The following is a 22,192-nucleotide window of genomic DNA, read 5'->3' on the forward strand; positions in this document are numbered from 1 at the left end:
AAAGAGGTAAACAGTAAGGTGGCAAAGTTTGCAGACAATACAAAATGACTCAAGATAGTTAAGTCCAAAGCTGAGTGTAAAGAGTTACAAAGAAATCTCACAAAACTGGGCGACTTGGGAACAAAATGGCAGATGAAATTCAATGTTGATAAACGCAAAGTAATGCACATTGGAAAACAATCTCAACTACACATACAAAATGATGGGATCTAACTTAACTATCACCACTCAAGAACAAAAAGAAAAGGAGTACTTGTGGCACCTTAGAGACTAACCAGTTTATTTGAGCATGAGCTTTCGTGAGCTACAGCTCACTTCATCAGATACATACCGTGGAAACTGCAGCAGACTTTATATATACACAGAGAATATGAAACAATACCTCCTCCCACCCCACTGTCCTGCTGGTGATAGCTTATCTAAAGTAATCGTCAGGTTAGGCCATTTCCAGCACAAATCCAGGTTTTCTCACCCTCCACCCCCCCACACAAATTCACTCTCCTGCTGGTGATAGCCCATCCAAAGTGACAACTCTTTACACAATGTGCATGATAATGAAGTTAGGCCATTTCCTGCACAAATCCAGGTTCTCTCACTCCCTCACCCCCCTCCAAAAACCCACCCCCATACACACACAGACTCACTCTCCTGCTGGTAATAGCTCGTCCAAACTGACCACTCTCCAAGTTTAAATCCAAGTTAAACCAGAACATCTGGGGGGGGGAGGGGGGGGAGGAAAAAACAAGAGGAAATAGGCTACCTTGCATAATGACTTAGCCACTCCCAGTCTCTATTTAAGCCTAAATTAATAGTATCCAATTTGCAAATGAATTCCAATTCAGCAGTTTCTCGCTGGAGTCTGGATTTGAAGTTTTTTTGTTTTAAGATAGCGACCTTCATGTCTGTGATTGCGTGACCAGAGAGATTGAAGTGTTCTCCGACTGGTTTATGAATGTTATAATTCTTGACATCTGATTTGTGTCCATTTATTCTTTTACGTAGAGACTGTCCAGTTTGACCAATGTACATGGCAGAGGGGCATTGCTGGCACATGATGGCATAAATCACATTGGTGGATGTGCAGGTGAACGAGCCTCTGATAGTGTGGCTGATGTTATTAGGCCCTGTGATGCTGTCCCCTGAATAGATATGTGGGCACAATTGGCAACGGGCTTTGTTGCAAGGATAAGTTCCTGGGTTAGTGGTTCTGTTGTGTGGTATGTGGTTGTTGGTGAGTATTTGCTTCAGGTTGCGGGGCTGTCTGTAGGCAAGGACTGGCCTGTCTCCCAAGATTTGTGAGAGTGTTGGGTCATCCTTTAGGATAGGTTGTAGATCCTTAATAATGCGCTGGAGGGGTTTTAGTTGGGGGCTGAAGGTGACGGCTAGTGGCGTTCTGTTATTTTCTTTGTTAGGCCTGTCCTGTAGTAGGTAACTTCTGGGAACTCTTCTGGCTCTATCAATCTGTTTCTTTACTTCCGCAGGTGGGTATTGTAGTTGTAAGAAAGCTTGACAGAGATCTTGTAGGTGTTTGTCTCTGTCTGAGGGGTTGGAGCAAATGCGGTTATATCGCAGAGCTTGGCTGTAGACGATGGATCGTGTGGTGTGGTCAGGGTGAAAGCTGGAGGCATGCAGGTAGGAATAGCGGTCAGTAGGTTTCCGGTATAGGGTGGTGTTTATGTGACCATTGTTTATTAGCACTGTAGTGTCCAGGAAGTGGATCTCTTGTGTGGACTGGACCAGGCTGAGGTTGATGGTGGGATGGAAATTGTTGAAATCATGGTGGAATTCCTCAAGGGCTTCTTTTCCATGGGTCCAGATGATGAAGATGTCATCAATATAGCGCAAGTAGAGTAGGGGCTTTAGGGGACGAGAGCTGAGGAAGCGTTGTTCTAAATCAGCCATAAAAATGTTGGCATACTGTGGGGCCATGCGGGTACCCATAGCAGTGCCGCTGATCTGAAGGTATACATTGTCCCCAAATGTGAAATAGTTATGGGTAAGGACAAAGTCACAAAGTTCAGCCACCAGGTTAGCCGTGACATTATCGGGGATAGTGTTCCTGACGGCTTGTAGTCCATCTTTGTGTGGAATGTTGGTGTAGAGGGCTTCTACATCCATAGTGGCCAGGATGGTGTTATCAGGAAGATCACCGATGGATTGAAGTTTCCTCAGGAAGTCAGTGGTGTCTCGAAGGTAGCTGGGAGTGCTGGTAGCGTAGGGCCTGAGGAGGGAGTCTACATAGCCAGACAATCCTGCTGTCAGGGTGCCAATGCCTGAAATGATGGGGCGCCCAGGAGTTCCAGGTTTATGGATCTTGGGTAGTAGATAGAATATCCCAGGTCGGGGTTCCAGGGGTGTGTCTGTGCGGATTTGATCTTGTGCTTTTTCAGGAAGTTTCTTGAGCATATGCTGTAGTTGCTTTTGGTAACTCTCAGTGGGATCATAGGGTAATGGCTTGTAGAAAGCAGCTCTCCAACACGAGTTTCTACAAGCCATTACCCTATGATCCCACTGAGAGTTACCAAAAGCAACTACAGCATATGCTCAAGAAACTTCCTGAAAAAGCACAAGATCAAATCCGCACAGACACACCCCTGGAACCCCGACCTGGGATATTCTATCTACTACCCAAGATCCATAAACCTGGAACTCCTGGGCGCCCCATCATTTCAGGCATTGGCACCCTGACAGCAGGATTGTCTGGCTATGTAGACTCCCTCCTCAGGCCCTACGCTACCAGCACTCCCAGCTACCTTCGAGACACCACTGACTTCCTGAGGAAACTTCAATCCACGGTGATCTTCCTGATAACACCATCCTGGCCACTATGGATGTAGAAGCCCTCTACACCAACATTCCACACAAAGATGGACTACAAGCCGTCAGGAACACTATCCCCGATAATGTCACGGCTAACCTGGTGGCTGAACTTTGTGACTTTGTCCTTACCCATAACTATTTCACATTTGGGGACAATGTATACCTTCAGATCAGCGGCACTGCTATGGGTACCCGCATGGCCCCACAGTATGCCAACATTTTTATGGCTGATTTAGAACAACGCTTCCTCAGCTCTCGTCCCCTAAAGCCCCTACTCTACTTGCGCTATATTGATGACATCTTCATCATCTGGACCCATGGAAAAGAAGCCCTTGAGGAATTCCACCATGATTTCAACAATTTCCATCCCACCATCAACCTCAGCCTGGTCCAGTCCACACAAGAGATCCACTTCCTGGACACTACAGTGCTAATAAACAATGGTCACATAAACACCACCCTATACCGGAAACCTACTGACCGCTATTCCTACCTGCATGCCTCCAGCTTTCACCCTGACCACACCACACGATCCATCGTCTACAGCCAAGCTCTGCGATATAACCGCATTTGCTCCAACCCCTCAGACAGAGACAAACACCTACAAGATCTCTGTCAAGCTTTCTTACAACTACAATACCCACCTGCGGAAGTAAAGAAACAGATTGATAGAGCCAGAAGAGTTCCCAGAAGTTACCTACTACAGGACAGGCCTAACAAAGAAAATAACAGAACGCCACTAGCCGTCACCTTCAGCCCCCAACTAAAACCCCTCCAGCGCATTATTAAGGATCTACAACCTATCCTAAAGGATGACCCAACACTCTCACAAATCTTGGGAGACAGGCCAGTCCTTGCCTACAGACAGCCCCGCAACCTGAAGCAAATACTCACCAACAACCACATACCACACAACAGAACCACTAACCCAGGAACTTATCCTTGCAACAAAGCCCGTTGCCAATTGTGCCCACATATCTATTCAGGGGACACCATCACAGGGCCTAATAACATCAGCCACACTATCAGAGGCTCGTTCACCTGCACATCCACCAATGTGATTTATGCCATCATGTGCCAGCAATGCCCCTCTGCCATGTACATTGGTCAAACTGGACAGTCTCTACGTAAAAGAATAAATGGACACAAATCAGATGTCAAGAATTATAACATTCATAAACCAGTCGGAGAACACTTCAATCTCTCTGGTCACGCAATCACAGACATGAAGGTCGCTATCTTAAAACAAAAAAACTTCAAATCCAGACTCCAGCGAGAAACTGCTGAATTGGAATTCATTTGCAAATTGGATACTATTAATTTAGGCTTAAATAGAGACTGGGAGTGGCTAAGTCATTATGCAAGGTAGCCTATTTCCTCTTGTTTTTTCCTCCCCCCCCCAGATGTTCTGGTTTAACTTGGATTTAAACTTGGAGAGTGGTCAGTTTGGACGAGCTATTACCAGCAGGAGAGTGAGTCTGTGTGTGTATGGGGGTGGGTTTTTGGAGGGGGGTGAGGGAGTGAGAGAACCTGGATTTGTGCAGGAAATGGCCTAACTTCATTATCATGCACATTGTGTAAAGAGTTGTCACTTTGGATGGGCTATCACCAGCAGGAGAGTGAATTTGTGTGGGGGGGTGGAGGGTGAGAAAACCTGGATTTGTGCTGGAAATGGCCTAACCTGACGATTACTTTAGATAAGCTATTACCAGCAGGACAGTGGGGTGGGAGGAGGTATTGTTTCATATTCTCTGTGTATATATAAAGTCTGCTGCAGTTTCCACGGTATGTATCTGATGAAGTGAGCTGTAGCTCACGAAAGCTCATGCTCAAATAAACTGGTTAGTCTCTAAGGTGCCACAAGTACTCCTTTTCTTTTTGCGAATACAGACTAACACGGCTGTTACTCTGAAACCACTCAAGAACAAGATCTTGGAGTCATTGTGGATAGTTCTCTGAAAATATCAGCTCAATATGCAGCGGCATTCAAAAAAGCTAACAGAATTCAGGAACCATTAGGAAAGAGATAGATAATAAGGACAGTAAATACCATAATGCCACTATATAAATCTATGATACACCCACGTTAAGATATAGATCAGAGGCAGCCACAAGCGAATGGTCACATCCTCACATTCCAAACTAGTCACACTGAAATAAGGTGCTACTGGGCTGTTAGGAATACAATCCTGTCCTGATAATGCCTATCACCTCCAGAGAAAGGGAAGAGCCTAGAAGATGTAAAAGGAAACTTAGTTTGATAGCATCCTGTCTGGCAAGAACTCACTTATCAATAGCTGGGATGTGAAATCCTCATTTCTGTGTTGGTCTATCATTGTAGTCCCCATTTCCCTATTGTTTGTCTGTATAATCTCTGTCTGGTTCTGTGATTGTTTCTGTCTGCTGTATAATTAATTTTGCTGGGTGTAAACGAATTAAGATGGTGGGATATAATTGGTTACATAATCATGTTACAATATGTTACAATTGGTTAGTTACATTTCAGTAAAATGATTGGTTAAGGTATAGCTAAGCAGAACTCCAGTTTTACTATATAGTCTGCAGTCAATCAGGAAGTGTGTGTGTGGGGGGGGGGGGGGGGAATGAGAACAGGGAATGGGGGTGGGGAAATTGGAATCATGTTTTGCTAAGGGCAGGAATGGGAACAGGGACACAGGTAAGACTCTGTGGTGTCAGAGCTGGGAAGGGGGACACTAAGGAAGGAAACTGGAATCATGCTTGCTGGACGTTCACCCCAATAAACATCAAATTGTTTGCATCTTTGGACTTCGGGTATTATTGCTCTCTGTTCATGCGAGAAGGACCAAGGAAGTAAGTGGGTGAAGGAATAAGCCCCCTAACACCACACCTTGAATACTGTATGCAGTTCTGGCTGCCCCATCTCAAAAATGACATATTAGAATTGGAAAAAGTATAGAGAAGGGCAACAAAAATGATTAGGGGTATGGAACAGCTCCCATATGAGGAAAGATTTAAAACACTGGGACTCTTCAGCTTGGAAAAGAGACAAGTAGGGAGGGATATAACAGAGGTCTATAAAATCATGAATGGTATGGAGAACGTGAATAAATAAGTGTTACTACCCCTTCACATAACACAAGAACCAGGGGTCACCCAATAAATTCATAGGCAGTAGGTTTAAAACAAATATAAAACTGCCAGGGTATGTTGTGAAGGCCAAAAGTATAAGTTCAAAAAATAATTAGATAAGTTCATGGAGGTTAATCCATCAATGGCTACTAGCCAAGATGGTCAGAGATGCAATCCCATGCTCTGGGTGTCCCTAACCCTCTGACTGCCAAATGCTGGGGATGGATGACAGGGGATGGATCACTTGATAACTGCCCTGTTCTTTTCATTCCATTTGAAGCATCTGACATTGGCCGCTGTCAGAAAACAGGATACTAGCCTAGATGGACCACGGTTCTGACCCAGTATGGCTATTCTTATGTTCTTATCCTACCTTATAGTGAGAGATTAAATAATACCTAGGTCATATACAGCATTTTTCATCAGTAGGTCTCAAAGCACTTTACAAAGGAGGTCAGTAACACTATCTCCATTTTACAGAATGGGCAACTGAGGCACAGAGAGGTGAAATGACTTTCCCAAGATCTCCCAGCAGATGTCCAGCAAAATGCTGTCAAGGCATGGCAGTCTGCAAATTTTGCCATGTTATAAAAACACTTGCAGACCCCAAAACTGGTGATCAGCTTAGCCCACAGAATCACCAGAGATCCAGCAACTAAATTAAGGGTGGGAAGGGTGAGCCTAAAATAGGAAATCCAGAATGGCTACCCCACCCAGACAGCAAACTGTATCAATCCTCTTCACACTCCACCCTCAAACAGGAGCCAATCACCTGGCCCCAGCAATGGGTGGGAAAGATACCAGAGCCCAGATCCAAATACCCTGAGCATGAGGAATCACAGAATCATAAGACTGGAAGGGACCTTGAGAGGTCATCCAGTCCAGTCTTTTGCACTCATGGCAGGACTAAGCATTATCTAGAGATTCTACAACCTCCCTGGGCTATTTATTCCAGTGCTTAGCCACATTAGGAAGTTTTTCCTAATATCCAACCTAAAGCACCCTTTCTGCAATTTAAGCCCATTGAGTCTTCTCCTATCCTCAGAGGTTAAGGAGGACAATTTTTCTTCCTCCTCCTTGTAACAGCCTTTTATGTAATTGAAAACTGTTATCATGTCTCCTCAGTCTTCTCTTTTCCAGCCTAAACAAATCCAGTTTTTTCAATCTTCCTCATAAGTCATGTTTTCTAGACCTTTTTTATTTTTGTTGCTGTCAAGGTTCCTCCCCCACTCTGAACTCTAGGGTACAGATGTGGGGACCTGCATGAAAAACCTCCTAAGCTTATCTTTACCAGCTTAGGTCAAAACTTCCCCAAGGTACGAAGTATTCCACCCGTGGTCCTTGGAATGGCCGCTACCACCACCAAACTAATACTGGTTACTGGGGAAGAGCTGTTTGGACGCGTCTTTCCCCCCAAAATACTTCCCAAAACCCTGCACCCCACTTCCTGGACAAGGGTTGGTAAAAAGCCTCACCAATTTGCCTAGGTGACTACAGACCCAGACCCTTGGATCTTAAGAACAATGAACAATCCTCCCAACACTTGCACCCCCCGTTTCCTGGGAAATGTTGGATAAAAAGCCTCACCAATTTGCATAGGTGACCACAGACCCAAACCCTTGGATCTGAGAACAATGAAAAAGCATTCAGTTTTTTACAAGAAAACTTTTAATAGAAAATAGAAGTAAATAGAAATAAAGAAATCCCCCCTGTAAAATCAGGATGGTAGATATCTTACAGGGTAATTAGATTAAAAACATAGAGAACCCCTCTAGGCAAAACCTTAAGTTACAAAAAAGATACACAGACAGAAATAGTTATTCTATTCAGCACAATTCTTTTCTCAGCCATTTAAAGAAATCATAATCTAACACATACCTAGCTAGATTACTTACTAAAAGTTCTAAGACTCCATTCCTGTTCTGTCCCTGGCAAAAGCAGCATGCAGACAGACACAGACCCTTTGTTTCTCTCCCTCCTCCCAGCTTTTGAAAGTATCTTGTCCCCTCATTGGTCATTTTGGTCAGGTGCCAGCGAGGTTACCTTTAGCTTCTTAACCCTTTACAGGTGAGAGGAGCTTTCCCCTGGCCAGGAGGGATTTCAAAGGGGTTTACCCTTCCCTTTATATTTATGACACGCCCCCCAAATCTCAGCTAGGGTGAAACACTGGCTGGGATTTCTTCCTGGAGCTCTAGGAAAAACAGAGTTAATAAGACACATGCATCTCTAAATATACTACCAAGTACATAAAGACTAACAATATTTTCCACATCTCAAGGACGATTTTAACCAGTTGACTCTGGGAAACTTTCACGGGAGAGTGCATCAGCCACTTTGTTAGAAGCTCCTGAGATGTGTTGGATGTCGAAATCAAAATCTTGGAGAGCTAAACTCCACCGAAGAAGTTTTTTGTTAGTTTCCTTGACGGTGTGAAGCCACTTCAGTGCAGCATGGTCGGTTTGCAGGTGGAAACGCCGTCCCCAAACATATGGGCGTAGCTTTTCCAGAGCGTAGACAATGGCATAACATTCTTTTTCAGTGACTGACCAGTTGCTTTCCCTCTCAGACAGTTTTTTGCTGAGAAACACTACAGGGTGGAATTCTTGATCAGATCCTTTCTGCATTAAAACTGCTCCCACACCACGCTCGGATGCATCTGTGGTTACTAGGAACGGTTTGTCAAAGTCTGGGGCCCTTAGTACAGGGTCAGACATGAGTGTCGCTTTAAGCTTGTTAAAGGCCTTCTGACACTTTCCGGTCCACTGAACAGCATTTGGCTGTTTCTTTTTGGTTAGGTCTGTCAGTGGGGCAGCGATTTGGCTGTAGTGCGGTACAAATCGTCTGTAATAACCAGCCAAGCCTAAGAAGGATTGAACCTGTTTCTTTGACTTTGGGACAGGCCACTTTTGGATAGCATCCACTTTGGCCTGTAGGGGGCTGATAGTTCCTTGACCCACCTGGTGTCCAAGGTAAGTCACTCTGTTTAGGCCTATTTGACACTTCTTAGCCTTAACAGTTAGTCCTGCCTCCCTTATGCGCTCAAGGACTTTTTGTAGATGTTCCAGGTGGTCTGCCCAGGAATCCGAAAATATGGCCACATCGTCAAGGTAGGCGACTGCATATTCTCCTAATCCCGCTAGGAGACCATCTACAAGTCTTTGGAAAGTGGCAGGTGCATTTCGCAGCCCGAAAGGGAGTACATTAAATTCATACAGCCCGAGATGTGTGATGAAGGCTGACCTTTCCTTGGCAGATTCATCTAGCGGTACCTGCCAGTACCCCTTGGTTAAGTCCAAGGTAGAGATGAACTGGGCCCGTCCCAGTTTCTCTAACAGTTCATCTGTGCGTGGCATTGGATAGTTGTCTGGGCGAGTTACAGCATTTAGCTTACGGTAGTCCACGCAAAAACATATTTCCCCATCTGGTTTGGGAACTAGAACCACTGGAGATGCCCATGCACTTTCAGAGGGGCGGATTACACCCATCTGTAACATATCCTGGATCTCCCGTTCTATAGCAGTTTTAGCTTGAGGAGACACCCGGTAAGGTTGGACCCTAATTGGGTGAGCATTACCTGTGTCAATGGAGTGGTATGCCCGTTCAGTCAGTCCTGGGGTGGCTGAGAACGTTGGCGCGTAGCTAGTGCACAGCTCCTGGATCTGCTGTCGCTGCATACGCCCAAGGGTCATGGAGAGGTTCACCTCTTCCACACCACCAGCACATTTCCCTTCGTAGTAGACACCTTCAGGCCACTCAGCATCATCTTCTCCCTGGGCTGTAAACTGACAAACCTTTAATTCTCTGGAATAAAAGGGCTTTAGAGAATTAATATGGTACACCTTAGGCTTTCGGTTGGAGGTGGGGAATGCTATGAGATAATTAACAGCTCCCAGGCGCTCCTGGACCATGAATGGCCCTTCCCACGATGCTTCCATTTTATGGGCCTGGAGCGCCCTTAAGACCATGACCTGGTCTCCTACTCTGAAGGAACGCTCTCTGGCATGTTTATCATACCAGGCTTTTTGCTCTTTTTGAGCATCCTGTAAGTTTTCTTTAGCAAGGGCTAAAGAGGTTCGGAGGGTGTTTTGTAGGTTGGTTACAAAGTCCAGAATGTTAGTTCCTGGAGAAGGTGTAAATCCCTCCCATTGCTGCTTCACCAACTGCAATGGCCCCTTAACCTCACGGCCATATACAAGTTCAAATGGGGAAAACCCTAAACTGGGATGTGGTACAGCTCTGTAGGCAAAGAGCAACTGCTGCAACACTAGGTCCCAATCATTGGAGTGCTCATTTACGAATTTACGTATCATGGCCCCCAAAGTTCCATTAAACTTCTCCACCATGCCATTTGTTTGATGGTGGTAAGGAGTGGCAACCAAGTGATTTACCCCATGAGCTTCCCAAAGGTTTTTCATAGTTCCTGCCAGGAAATTAGTCCCTGCATCTGTGAGGATGTCGGAGGGCCAACCTACCCTGGCAAAAATGTCTGCTAGTGCCTGGCATACACTTTTAGCCCTGGTGTTGCTTAGAGCTACTGCTTCCGGCCATCGGGTGGCAAAATCCATGAAAGTCAGTATGTACTGCTTTCCTCTGGCTGTCTTTTTCGGAAAAGGACCCAGAATATCCACAGCTACTCGCTGAAATGGAACTTCAATGATGGGGAGTGGTTGTAGAGGGGCTTTGACCTGGTCTTGGGGTTTTCCCACTCTTTGGCACACCTCACAAGACTGGACATAGGTAGAAACATCCTTGCCCATTCCCTCCCAGTGGAATGACCCCCCCAAACGGTCTTTGGTCCTGTTCACCCCAGCATGGCCACTAGGGTGATCGTGGGCTAAGCTCAAGAGCTTGGCCCGGTATTTAGTTGGAACTACCAACTGTCTCTGAGGATGCCAGTCTTCCTGGTGTCCCCCAGAAAGAGTTTCCTTGTATAAAAGTCCTCTTTCTACAACAAACCTGGATCGATTAGAAGAGCTGAGAGGCGGGGGGTTGCTCCGTGCCGCCGTCCAAGCTCTCTGGAGGCTTTCATCTGCTTCCTGTTCGGTCTGGAACTGTTCCCTTGATGCTGGAGACATCAGTTCCTCCTTGGATTGGGGACCTAGGCTTGGTCCCTCTGGAAGCGATATAGGGGATGGAGCTGTTTCTGTTGACTGTGAACCGCTCTCCGCTGGTGCACTATGTTGGGATTCAGGCTCCGGCTGAGCCTCTTGTGTAGGGTTATCGGCTGCTGCCAGTTCAGGTTCGGTGGGGCCCTCTGGTGTTGAGGTTGCAAGTACTGGATTCAGTGCTGACACAGGGTCTGGTGTTGGTTGTTCGGCTGGTTCCGGTTCTGGGACTGGTTCCGTCTGGGTCTCTGGGACTGGATCCACTACTGCTGTTGCACACATTGGCCTGGGGTCCGGGTCCATCACCTCTGACTGGGTCCTGATAGAAGTTTCCGGAACAGAGCTAGGCCTCACGGCTTGTTTAGCCTGGCTGCGGGTGACCATTCCCACCCTCTTGGCCTGCTTCACATGATTGGCCAAGTCTTCCCCCAACAGCATGGGGATGGGATAATCATCATAGACTGCAAAAGTCCACATTCCTGACCAGCCCTTGTACTGGACAGGCAACTTGGCTGTAGGCAAATTGAAAGAGTTGGACTTGAAGGGTTGAATCGTCACTTGGATCTCTGGGTTGATTAAATTGGGGTCCACTAAGGAAGCATGGATAGCTGACACTTGTGCTCCGGTGTCCCTCCACGCGGTGACCTTCTTCCCGCCCACACTCACAGTTTCCCTCCGCTCCAAGGGTATCTGGGAGGTATCTGGGCCTGTGGACCTCTGGTGTGATTCCGGTGCAATGAACTGTAATCTGTTGGGGTTCTTGGGGCAGTTGGCCTTTACATGCCCCAGCTCGTTACATTTAAAACATCGTCCAGCTGACGGGTCACTGGGGCGAGGAGGGTTGCTGGAGAACGGGGTGGCAGGACGATAAGGGGTCTGGAGGGTTCTTTGGGAGGTAGGTGGGGCCTTGGGCGGCCCCCGGTAATAGGGTGTGGTCTGGGGTGGTCCCTTCTGGTCTCCGCTCCAACTGCGACCAGTTTTCTTCTTCTCTGCCACCTCCACCCATCTGGCTCCAATCTCTCCTGCCTCGATTACAGTTTTGGGTTTCCCATCTAGGATGTATCTTTCTATTTCCTCAGGAACACCCTCTAAGAATTGTTCCATTTGCATTAGGAAGGACAAATTTACTGGAGATTCAACACTTGCTCCTGATATCCAGGCATCCCAATGTTTCACAATGTGGTAGGCATGTCGGGTAAATGACATGTCTGGTTTCCACCTTAGGGCTCTGAACCTCCGACGAGACTGCTCGGGTGTTATCCCCATTCTGACTCTCGCCTTGGATTTAAACAGTTCATACTTGTTCATGTGTTCTTTAGGCATTTCAGCTGCCACCTCAGCTAAGGGTCCACTGAGCTGCGGCCTCAGCTCTACCATGTATTGGTCAGTAGAGATGTTGTACCCAAGGCAGGCCCTTTCGAAGTTTTCTAGGAAGGCCTCAGTATCATCGCCTGCCTTGTAGGTGGGGAACTTTCTGGGATGGGAAGTGGTACTTGGAGAAGGATTACTAGGGTTTGTTGGGATATTCTGCTGAGCCTTTATCTTCTCCATCTCCTCCACATACTTCCTCTCTTTTTCCTTCTCCTCCAGTTCTTTGTCCCTCGCTTCCATAGCTCTCCTGTGAGCAGCCGCTTGGTGTTGTTCTGCTTCTCTCGCTGCCTCCCTTTCTTGTTCCTTCTTCAGCCGCATGAGTTCTATCTGTCTTTCATGTTCCCTTTGTCTTTCCTCAGCCTGAAATTTGGCTAATTCCAGCTGTAGTCGAGCCGCGGATTTTGCCATTCTAACCTCTCTGTTTTTAACTAACTTTACACCCGAGGTTTAGAAATAAACAAACAAAACTTGGCTGTAAAATTTTGCTGTGCTGGAATAGAATACCTATTCTCTGATAGTGATTGTCAGCCTACAGAAAAAGACAATTCCCTTGTCTCTGCTCTGGGCCCAAATTAAAGCAAAAAACCTCCAACTACTTGGAAACCTGCTTACCCAGCCCAAAGAAAAAAAAATTCCCTTTCAAACCTGTGCTCCTTGTAAAACAAAAAAATCAAAATCCAAAAAAAAAAAACCCCTGCCACTTTTGTCTCCAGGCAAATGGGTAGAGCACACACCCCCTATTTACTTTTAGGAAGGAAAAAAAAAAAAAAAACCTCTGGGTTGGAAGACTGTGAATTTCCCTGCAGGAGTTAAGTACCCTGCCTCCAGGCAAAGAAAACCTGCAATTCACAAGATAATCCCCTTTTGTCTCTGCTTGGCCACAAAGCAGAGAAAAACAATCTCCTTTCAGTTTCAACTGCTTTCCAAAGGAAAAAAAAAAAAATTCCTTTTTAAAATCTGTATTTCTAGTTCAAAAAATCTCAACTGGATCTCAAAATGATTTCAGGTTAATCCCACCACTATGCCACCATGTCAAGGTCCCTCCCCCACTCTGAACTCTAGGGTACAGATGTGGGGACCTGCATGAAAAACCTCCTAAGCTTATCTTTACCAGCTTAGGTCAAAACTTCCCCAAGGTACGAAGTATTCCACCCGTGGTCCTTGGAATGGCCGCTACCACCACCAAACTAATACTGGTTACTGGGGAAGAGCTGTTTGGACGCGTCTTTCCCCCCAAAATACTTCCCAAAACCCTGCACCCCACTTCCTGGACAAGGGTTGGTAAAAAGCCTCACCAATTTGCCTAGGTGACTACAGACCCAGACCCTTGGATCTTAAGAACAATGAACAATCCTCCCAACACTTGCACCCCCCCTTTCCTGGGAAATGTTGGATAAAAAGCCTCACCAATTTGCATATCCAAATGTTTATCCAAATGTTGGATAAAAAGCCTCACTTGGCCAATCAAACCCTTGGATCTGAGAACAATGAAAAAGCATTCAGTTTTTTACAAGAAAACTTTTAATAGAAAATAGAAGTAAATAGAAATAAAGAAATCCCCCCTGTAAAATCAGGATGGTAGATATCTTACAGGGTAATTAGATTAAAAACATAGAGAACCCCTCTAGGCAAAACCTTAAGTTACAAAAAAGATACACAGACAGAAATAGTTATTCTATTCAGCACAATTCTTTTCTCAGCCATTTAAAGAAATCATAATCTAACACATACCTAGCTAGATTACTTACTAAAAGTTCTAAGACTCCATTCCTGTTCTGTCCCTGGCAAAAGCAGCATGCAGACAGACACAGACCCTTTGTTTCTCTCCCTCCTCCCAGCTTTTGAAAGTATCTTGTCCCCTCATTGGTCATTTTGGTCAGGTGCCAGCGAGGTTACCTTTAGCTTCTTAACCCTTTACAGGTGAGAGGAGCTTTCCCCTGGCCAGGAGGGATTTCAAAGGGGTTTACCCTTCCCTTTATATTTATGACAGTTGCTCTGCTCTGGACTTTCTCCAGTTTGTCCACATCTTTCTTGAAATGTGGCGCCCAGAACTGGACACAATTCTCCAGTTGAGGCCTAATCAGCGTGGAGTAGAGCAGAAGAATTACTTCTCAGTAGAAAAAAGGAAAAAGCAGGAAAAAAACAGCCCCCAAATGCTGAAAACAAAAGGGGATGGGGGAGTGAAAGAAAAGGAGACTGAGCAGATGGAACACTGCTTCAGCTGAGACACCACCCACTTCCATCCACCACCTCCAGACACTAAAAGGTGTCTCTACTGCTCAAAGCCCCATCAAAACTGTAGCCCAGCTAGTGAGGTGAGCATCCAGTTTACCCTAGAAATGATTAATAATTGACTCAGGTGTCGGCAACCTTTCAGAAGTGGTGTGCCGAGTCTTTATTTATTCACTCTAATTTAACGTTTCGCGTGCCAGTAATACATTTTAACGTTTTTAGAAGGTCTCTTTCTATAAGTCTATAAAACATAACTAAACTATTGTTGTATGTAAAGTAAATAAGGTTTTTAAAATGTTTAGGAAGCTTCATTTAAAATTAAATTAAAATGCAGAGCCCCCCCACACTGGTGGCCAGGACCTGGGCAGTGTGAGTGCCACTGAACATCAGCTCGCGTGCCGCCTTTGGCGCACGTGCCATAGGTTGCTTACCCCTGAGCTGACTTAATCATGACCTATAAGTAGCTACATGGGGAGAATATTTCTGATAATAGAGGGGTCTTTAATCTAGCAGGAAAACGCATAATGAGATCTAAATGCTGGAAGCTGAAGCTAGACAAATTCAGACTAGAAATAAGGCAAATTATTTTAACAGTGTAGGTAATTAACCATTGGAACAACTCATACAGGCATCTGCTGCATTTTATATCACTTGATGGATTTAAATCAAGACTTGATGTCCTAAACAGATATGCTCTAGCACAATTAGAAGTCATGAGTCTGATGCAGGAATTACAGTAACTCCTCACTTAAAGTCATCCCGGTTAATGTTGTTTCGTTGTTATGTTCCTGATCAATTAGAGAACATGCCCGTTTAAAGTTGCGCAATGCTCCCTTATAATGTTGTTTGGCAGCCTCCTGCTTTGTTCACTGCTTGCAGAAAGAGCAGCCCATTGGAGCTAGCTGGTGGGGAACGAGGGCGGACCGGCAGCCCCACTGTCAGCTCCCCGCTCCCCTAAGTTCCCTGTGTGGCAGCCGCCTAGCTGGCTATCAACTTCCGGGCAGTTCAGCTGTCCCTCCCCACACTGTTATGTGCAGCTCCCGCCCTCTGCTTTGGAGCTGCTCCCTGGAGCCTCCGGCTTGCTATGTAAGGGGAGGGGGGAAGAGGGGTGCTAATGTCAGGGTGTCCCCCTCCCCACCGCACAGAGCGGGGGGGACATGACAGGGCTCAGGACTGAGGGAGCAGCAGCTGCTGTCTTATCTTGCTGATCTACTTAAAAAGGCAACGTACTTAGCGTGGCGTCAGCATACTTAAAGGGGCAATGCTTGTCTCTCTCTCTCTCTCTCACACAGCGTGTGTCTCTGTCTCTCTCTGCCATGCTGTCTCCCCTCCATCCATTCGTGCTGCCTTGTAGAGTGTGAGGTTACATTAACAATAGCATATTAACCCTTGAGTGCTCAGCCGAGTGTTAGTTCATCATTTAGCAGTAATGACAGGTTTCAGAGTAACAGCCGTGTTAGTCTGTATTCGCAAAAAGAAAAGGAGTACTTGTGGCACCTTAGAGACTAACCAATTTATTTGAGCATGAGCTTTCGTGAGCTACAGCTCACTTCATCGGATGCATACCGTGGAAACTGCAGCAGACTTTATATATACACAGAGAATATGAAACAATACCTCCTCCCACCCCACTGTCCTGCTGGTAATAGCTTATCTAAAGTGATCATCAGGTTGGGCCATTTCCAGCACAAATCCAGGTTTTCTCACCCTCCACCCCCCCCCCCACAAATTCACTCTCCTGCTGGTGATAGCCCATCCAAAGTGACAACTCTTTAAACAATGTGCATGATAATCAAGTTGGGCCATTTCCTGCACAAATCCAGGTTCTCTCACCCCCTCACCCCCCTCCCAAAAACCACACACACAAACTCACTATCCTGCTGGTAATAGCTCATCCAAAGTGACCACTCTCCCTACAATGTGCATGATAATCAAGGTGGGCCATTTCCAGCACAAATCCAGGTTTTCTCACATCCCCCCCACCCCCATACACACACAAACTCACTCTCCTGCTGGTAATAGCTCATCCAAACTGACCACTCTCCAAGTTTAAATCCAAGTTAAACCAGAACATCTGGGGGGGGGGGGGGGGTAGGAAAAAACAAGAGGAAATAGGCTACCTTGCATAATGACTTATCCTTGCAACAAAGCCCGTTGCCAATTGTGCCCACATATCTATTCAGGGGACACCATCACAGGGCCTAATAACATCAGCCACACTATCAGAGGCTCGTTCACCTGCACATCCACCAATGTGATATATGCCATCATGTGCCAGCAATGCCATGTACATTGGTCAAACTGGACAGTCTCTACGTAAAAGAATAAATGGACACAAATCAGATGTCAAGAATTATAATATTCATAAACCAGTCGGAGAACACTTCAATCTCTCTGGTCACGCAATCACAGACATGAAGGTCGCTATCTTAAAACAAAAAAACTTCATATCCAGACTCCAGCGAGAAACTGCTGAATTGGAATTCATTTGCAAATTGGATACTATTAATTTAGGCTTAAATAGAGACTGGGAGTGGCTAAGTCATTATGCAAGGTAGCCTATTTCCTCTTGTTTTTTCCTACCCCTCCCCCCCCAGATGTTCTGGTTTAACTTGGATTTAAACTTGGAAAGTGGTCAGTTTGGATGAGCTATTACCAGCAGGAGAGTGAGTTTGTGTGTGTATGGGGGTGGGGGGGATGTGAGAAAACCTGGATTTGTGCTGGAAATGGCCCACCTTGATTATCATGCACATTGTAGGGAGAATGGTCACTTTGGATGAGCTATTACCAGCAGGATAGTGAGTTTGTGTGTGTGGTTTTTGGGAGGGGGGTGAGGGGGTGAGAGAACCTGGATTTGTGCAGGAAATGGCCCAACTTGATTATCATGCACATTGTGTAAAGAGTTGTCACTTTGGATGGGCTATCACCAGCAGGAGAGTGAATTTGTGGGGGGGGGGGGGGGTGGAGGGTGAGAAAACCTGGATTTGTGCTGGAAATGGCCCAACCTGATGACCACTTTAGATAAGCTATTACCAGCAGGACAGTGGGGTGGGAGGAGGTATTGTTTCATATTCTCTGTGTATATATAAAGTCTGCTGCAGTTTCCACGGTATGCATCCGATGAAGTGAGCTGTAGCTCACAAAAGCTCATGCTCAAATAAATTGGTTAGTCTCTAAGGTGCCACAAGTACTCCTTTTCATTTAGCAGTAAGGCATTCCCTGGGAAATATCCCACCCTCTTCCACCCTCTGACTTCACCTCAACTAAGCTTCACAAACATCATTGCTGTGTATGTGTGTGTATATATGTGTGTGTGTGTGTATATATATATACACATTTATAATATAGAATAGACTAGAATAGAATATATATATAAAAATATAGTCTTTTGTCTGGCAAAAAAAAATTTCCCTGGAACCTAACCCCCCGCCCCCTCGTTTACATTAATACTTATGGGGAAATTGGATTCGCTTGACATCGTTTCACTTGAAGTAGCATTTTTCAGGAACATAACTAGAATGTTAAGCGAGGAGTTACTGTACTAGTTGAACTTCTGTGGTCTGTGTTATGATGGAGGTGATCATAATCACCTTATGGCCTTAAACACAAGTATAATTTATGAATATTTATTTTCTTGTTTTTATCTGTAGAAGGTTTACAGCATAGGTTGACATTTCAAATATTATAGAAACAATATGCATAATGATTCTAGTGAAACCATGATATTGTGAGTCTATAATTTAAAAAAAAAAAGCCTAAATATTAATTCACGTGATATTACTGTGCTAACAGGTCTTCTTAAACTCAATACATCTTGCTGCCTTACAAGACTTCAGAGTGGCCTGTCGTCTTCTGGGTCTCCCAATCACAGCTCCTGCTCCCCTCATGTTATGTTAGACTAGTCTCTGGGAGACTAGGTCATGCAAGAGTTTATGAACTAACCTTTCACCTCTGGAAATCCAGGGTCAAAATCTGGTTTGGGCCACTAGTAAAATGAGTTTAGTGGTCTCAGCTGTTAGTGGACATTTTTTCAAACCACAAAACCACCAAACAATTCAGAAGAACTGTCAATTTTTGCTCAAGAGACTACATCTATGGCTGGTACAGGAAGGTTGTCATAATTCAGGAAATAGGTTAATTGACATACATACTGGGAAACTTGCATCAAACTTGTCTATGCTATTCTTGGCACTAGCCAATACTAATAGTCCATCACTGTCATTCAGTTCAGATTCCTGACCATATGATGCTGAGAGAAAGGAAGGACAGAACACACTATTGCATTGCCCATGGCAGAATTCTTCAAAGCAGGAAGTTTAAAATGATCAACAGATCAAGCAGCCTAAAGCATTACTGAAGTTACTCCATCTCTCAGCACTGTTTGTATATTTCCAGCTTTGTTATTATTACACTCTCTTTCACAATGTCATGATAAAGCAGTCCATGCTCAAGACATCAAAAAGATGGACAAGCAAAGCAACGAATATTTAGGGATGTCAAGCTTTATAAATAGCCCTCAGAGACAGAGAAAGCATAAGCTCTGCTGTGCCACAAGCATAACAGAGCCATAACTACCCAAGTGTTGACAGGGTAAATAGAAGAAATAAATAACTTAATATGTAAAAGAAAATATCTAAGTTACATGTATTTTAGTGAGAGGATGCGAACTGGTGAAGTTTGCCGGCATCTCCTACTCTAGTTACTGTCAATTTACAAATATTACATTAAATAGTGCAACATTAGTCTGCAGAAGAGGAGAAGAATGAGGGGGGATTTGATAGCTGCTTTCAACTACCTGAGAGGTAGTTCCAGAGAGGATGGTTCTAGACTGTTCTCAGTGGTGGAAGAGGACAGGACAAGGAGTAATGGTCTCAAGTTGCAGTGGGGGAGGTTTAGGTTGGATATTAGGAAAAACTTTTTTACTAGGAGGGTGGTGAAACACTGGAATGCGTTGCCTAGGGAGGTGGTGGAATCTCCTTCCTTAGAAGTTTTTAAGGTCAGGCTTGACAAAGCCTTGGCTGGGATGATTTAATTGGGGATGGGTCCAGCTTTTGAGCAGGGGGTTGGACTACATGACCTCCTGAGGTCCCTTCCAACCCTGATATTCTATGATTCTATGATTTGGCTAGATACACTATTATCTGTAGAGTAGTTCTCAGGACTGGGACTCTATTGGCAGTCCCTGGCCAGATGATTTTATATTATGACAACATACAATAAATGGGTGTGGCATATGGAGAAAGGGGCGGGGGTGAGGTGGGGGGGGGAGTTTTTGGGAAACAAGGATAGCAGCAATGTGACCACAAGGTTACAGATTCAGTACACACCTGTCTGGATAAATTCCATGTTTCCCTTAAAAAACAAAAAACAAGAAACTAAGAAATAAATGAAAATGTCATGAATCCCTACAGGTCATCCACCCTGAGTATCCATTTCCTGGTACTCCCTGAGTTTGTGAATCTGAAAACCTTCTAGATATAGCAAGAATCTTCAATGCTCCTTGCACTCTCATTTTAAAGAAGAAGTGGTGCTTAAAATAGGCAAGATCTGCAGTACACACAATAAAGTTATGTCAGAAGAGACATTCAGTCAAAGGCAGAATTTCCACTTCTAAATGTCCTGCAATGGAAAGTAAAAAAGCATTGAGCTCTTTTTTGCTTCTTTCAGTTACGTCAGGAAGGCAGGTCTCAAAGGCATTTTTGCTCTAGAAATAAAAGTTCGTTGGGTGTGAAAGACTCTATGATGGAGGGGCAGAGAGTGTCTTTTTGTTCTGTATTGTATGGTGGGTTGCAGTTCCATGACTAAGGCTCTTAGGCACTACTGCAATAAAAATAAATAAATTATGACAGCACATAGTAGTGCAAGCCAAGCAACAGAAAAGGGAAGGAATTTTTAGTCAGATTATTTAGGACTTTTTTTATTTGTTAAACTCTATTTGATTTTAAATGACTGTCATTGTGTAAAGAGAATTTTTTTGAACTTCAAATACATTTTATGCATTTGAATTTCATGTCACAAATTAAAATAAATGCAGTTATTTATCTGAGTGTAGAATCAGTCTCTTCCTTTTGGCTCTCTCCCCTTTTTGTTTTAGAAAAATCAAACAAAGAAAATGAATGAAAAAGCCTACATTATAGCTGAGAATGTGTGTATAAGAAAGTCAGGAAATTCAAAGTCGTAGTTCCCAAGGAAACTGTAATTCTCATGGTACAGTTACAAATAGTACATGTGCACAGTGGGTGGTCAAATTAAAGCTGCAATGGGAAACATACAAATCTGTTTACATTCTCAACCATAATGTTACATTAGTATGAGATTGGGTATTTTGCTTTCCATACGTGATAAAAGCGCAACTGTAGCTAAAAATATAATGGTTAAAGAGTACTACAGTTTCATGAAAAAAAACTTATGTCACTTACCTGAAATGTCCCTGAGCAACTGCTGAACACAAGGGTGTAAAGCCATTTTTATCAGCAGCATCAACTTGTGCTTCTGCAGTCAGCAGCAATCTCACACAATCTATTAAGTAGACACAAATGAAGAGTGGTGCGACAAGATAAATGAGATATGTTAAAACTAGAGCATGTACTTGATCTTTCAAAAACTTCCACAGGTGTCACAATGCTCTAAAATTACATCATATTACTACAGATGACTTTATAACTGAACTACATTTGCAAACTTTAACACATTCTATAGTGAACTTTTTCCAAAATAACATGTTAAATGAAAGAGTAGAAAATTAAACTACTAAACTACTACTACATTCCACAGCCAATTCATTCAAGGTATTTAAAGTATATATTAATAATATAATTTTCTGGCTTTTCTTCCACAAGAGATTGGAATGCCATCTACATGCATTTAAACTTAAGAAAGCATATAACCTGCTCAAAGTACATTTCTTACAAGAAAAATTTCCATAGTTACAGCAGTACCTCAGAGTTACAAACACCAGAGTTACGAACTGACCAGTCAACCACACACCTCATTTGGAACCGGAAGTACACAATCAGGCAGCAGAAGAGACAAAAAAAATATTTAAAAAGGCAAACAGTGCAGTACTGTGTTAAACGTAAACTATTAAAGTAATAAAGAGGAAGAAGCATTTTTCTTCTGCATAGTAAAGTTTCAAGGCTGTATTCAGTCATTCATAGAATCATAGAATATCAGGGTTGGAAGGGAACTCAGGAGGTCATCTAGTCCAACCCCCTGCTCAAAGCAGGACCAATCCCCAACTATCACCCCAGCCAGGGCTTTGTCAAGCCTGACCTTAAAAAGTTCAAAGGAAGGAGATTCCACCACCTCCCTAGGTAATGCATTCCAGTGCTTCACCACCCTCCTAGTGAAAAAGTTTTTCCCAATATCCAACCTAAACCTCCCCCATTGCAACTTGAGACCATTACTCCTCGTTCTGTTGTCTGGTACCACTGAGAACAGTCTAGATCCATCCTCTTTGGAACCCCCTTTCAGGTAGTTGAAAGCAGCTATCAAATCCCCCCTCATTCTTCTCTTCTGCAGACTAAACAATCCCAGTTCCCTTAGCCCCCTCA

At 44.4% G+C, this 22,192-nt stretch overlaps 1 protein-coding gene across 1 annotated transcript in view; it reads right to left on the reverse strand.

The window, feature by feature from the left end:
• The window catches only part of CTTNBP2 (cortactin binding protein 2), a 179,738-nt gene that overhangs the window by 81,320 nt on the left and 76,226 nt on the right, over positions 1 to 22,192 (reverse strand). The window contains exon 5 of the mRNA XM_077834357.1: positions 21,059 to 21,158. Coding sequence (XP_077690483.1) covers positions 21,059 to 21,158 — 100 coding nt within the window. The remainder of the gene's footprint in view (positions 1 to 21,058; positions 21,159 to 22,192) is intronic.

This window comes from Eretmochelys imbricata, chromosome 1 (genome assembly GCF_965152235.1).
Source record: "Eretmochelys imbricata isolate rEreImb1 chromosome 1, rEreImb1.hap1, whole genome shotgun sequence".
Lineage (NCBI taxonomy): Eukaryota > Metazoa > Chordata > Testudines > Cheloniidae > Eretmochelys > Eretmochelys imbricata.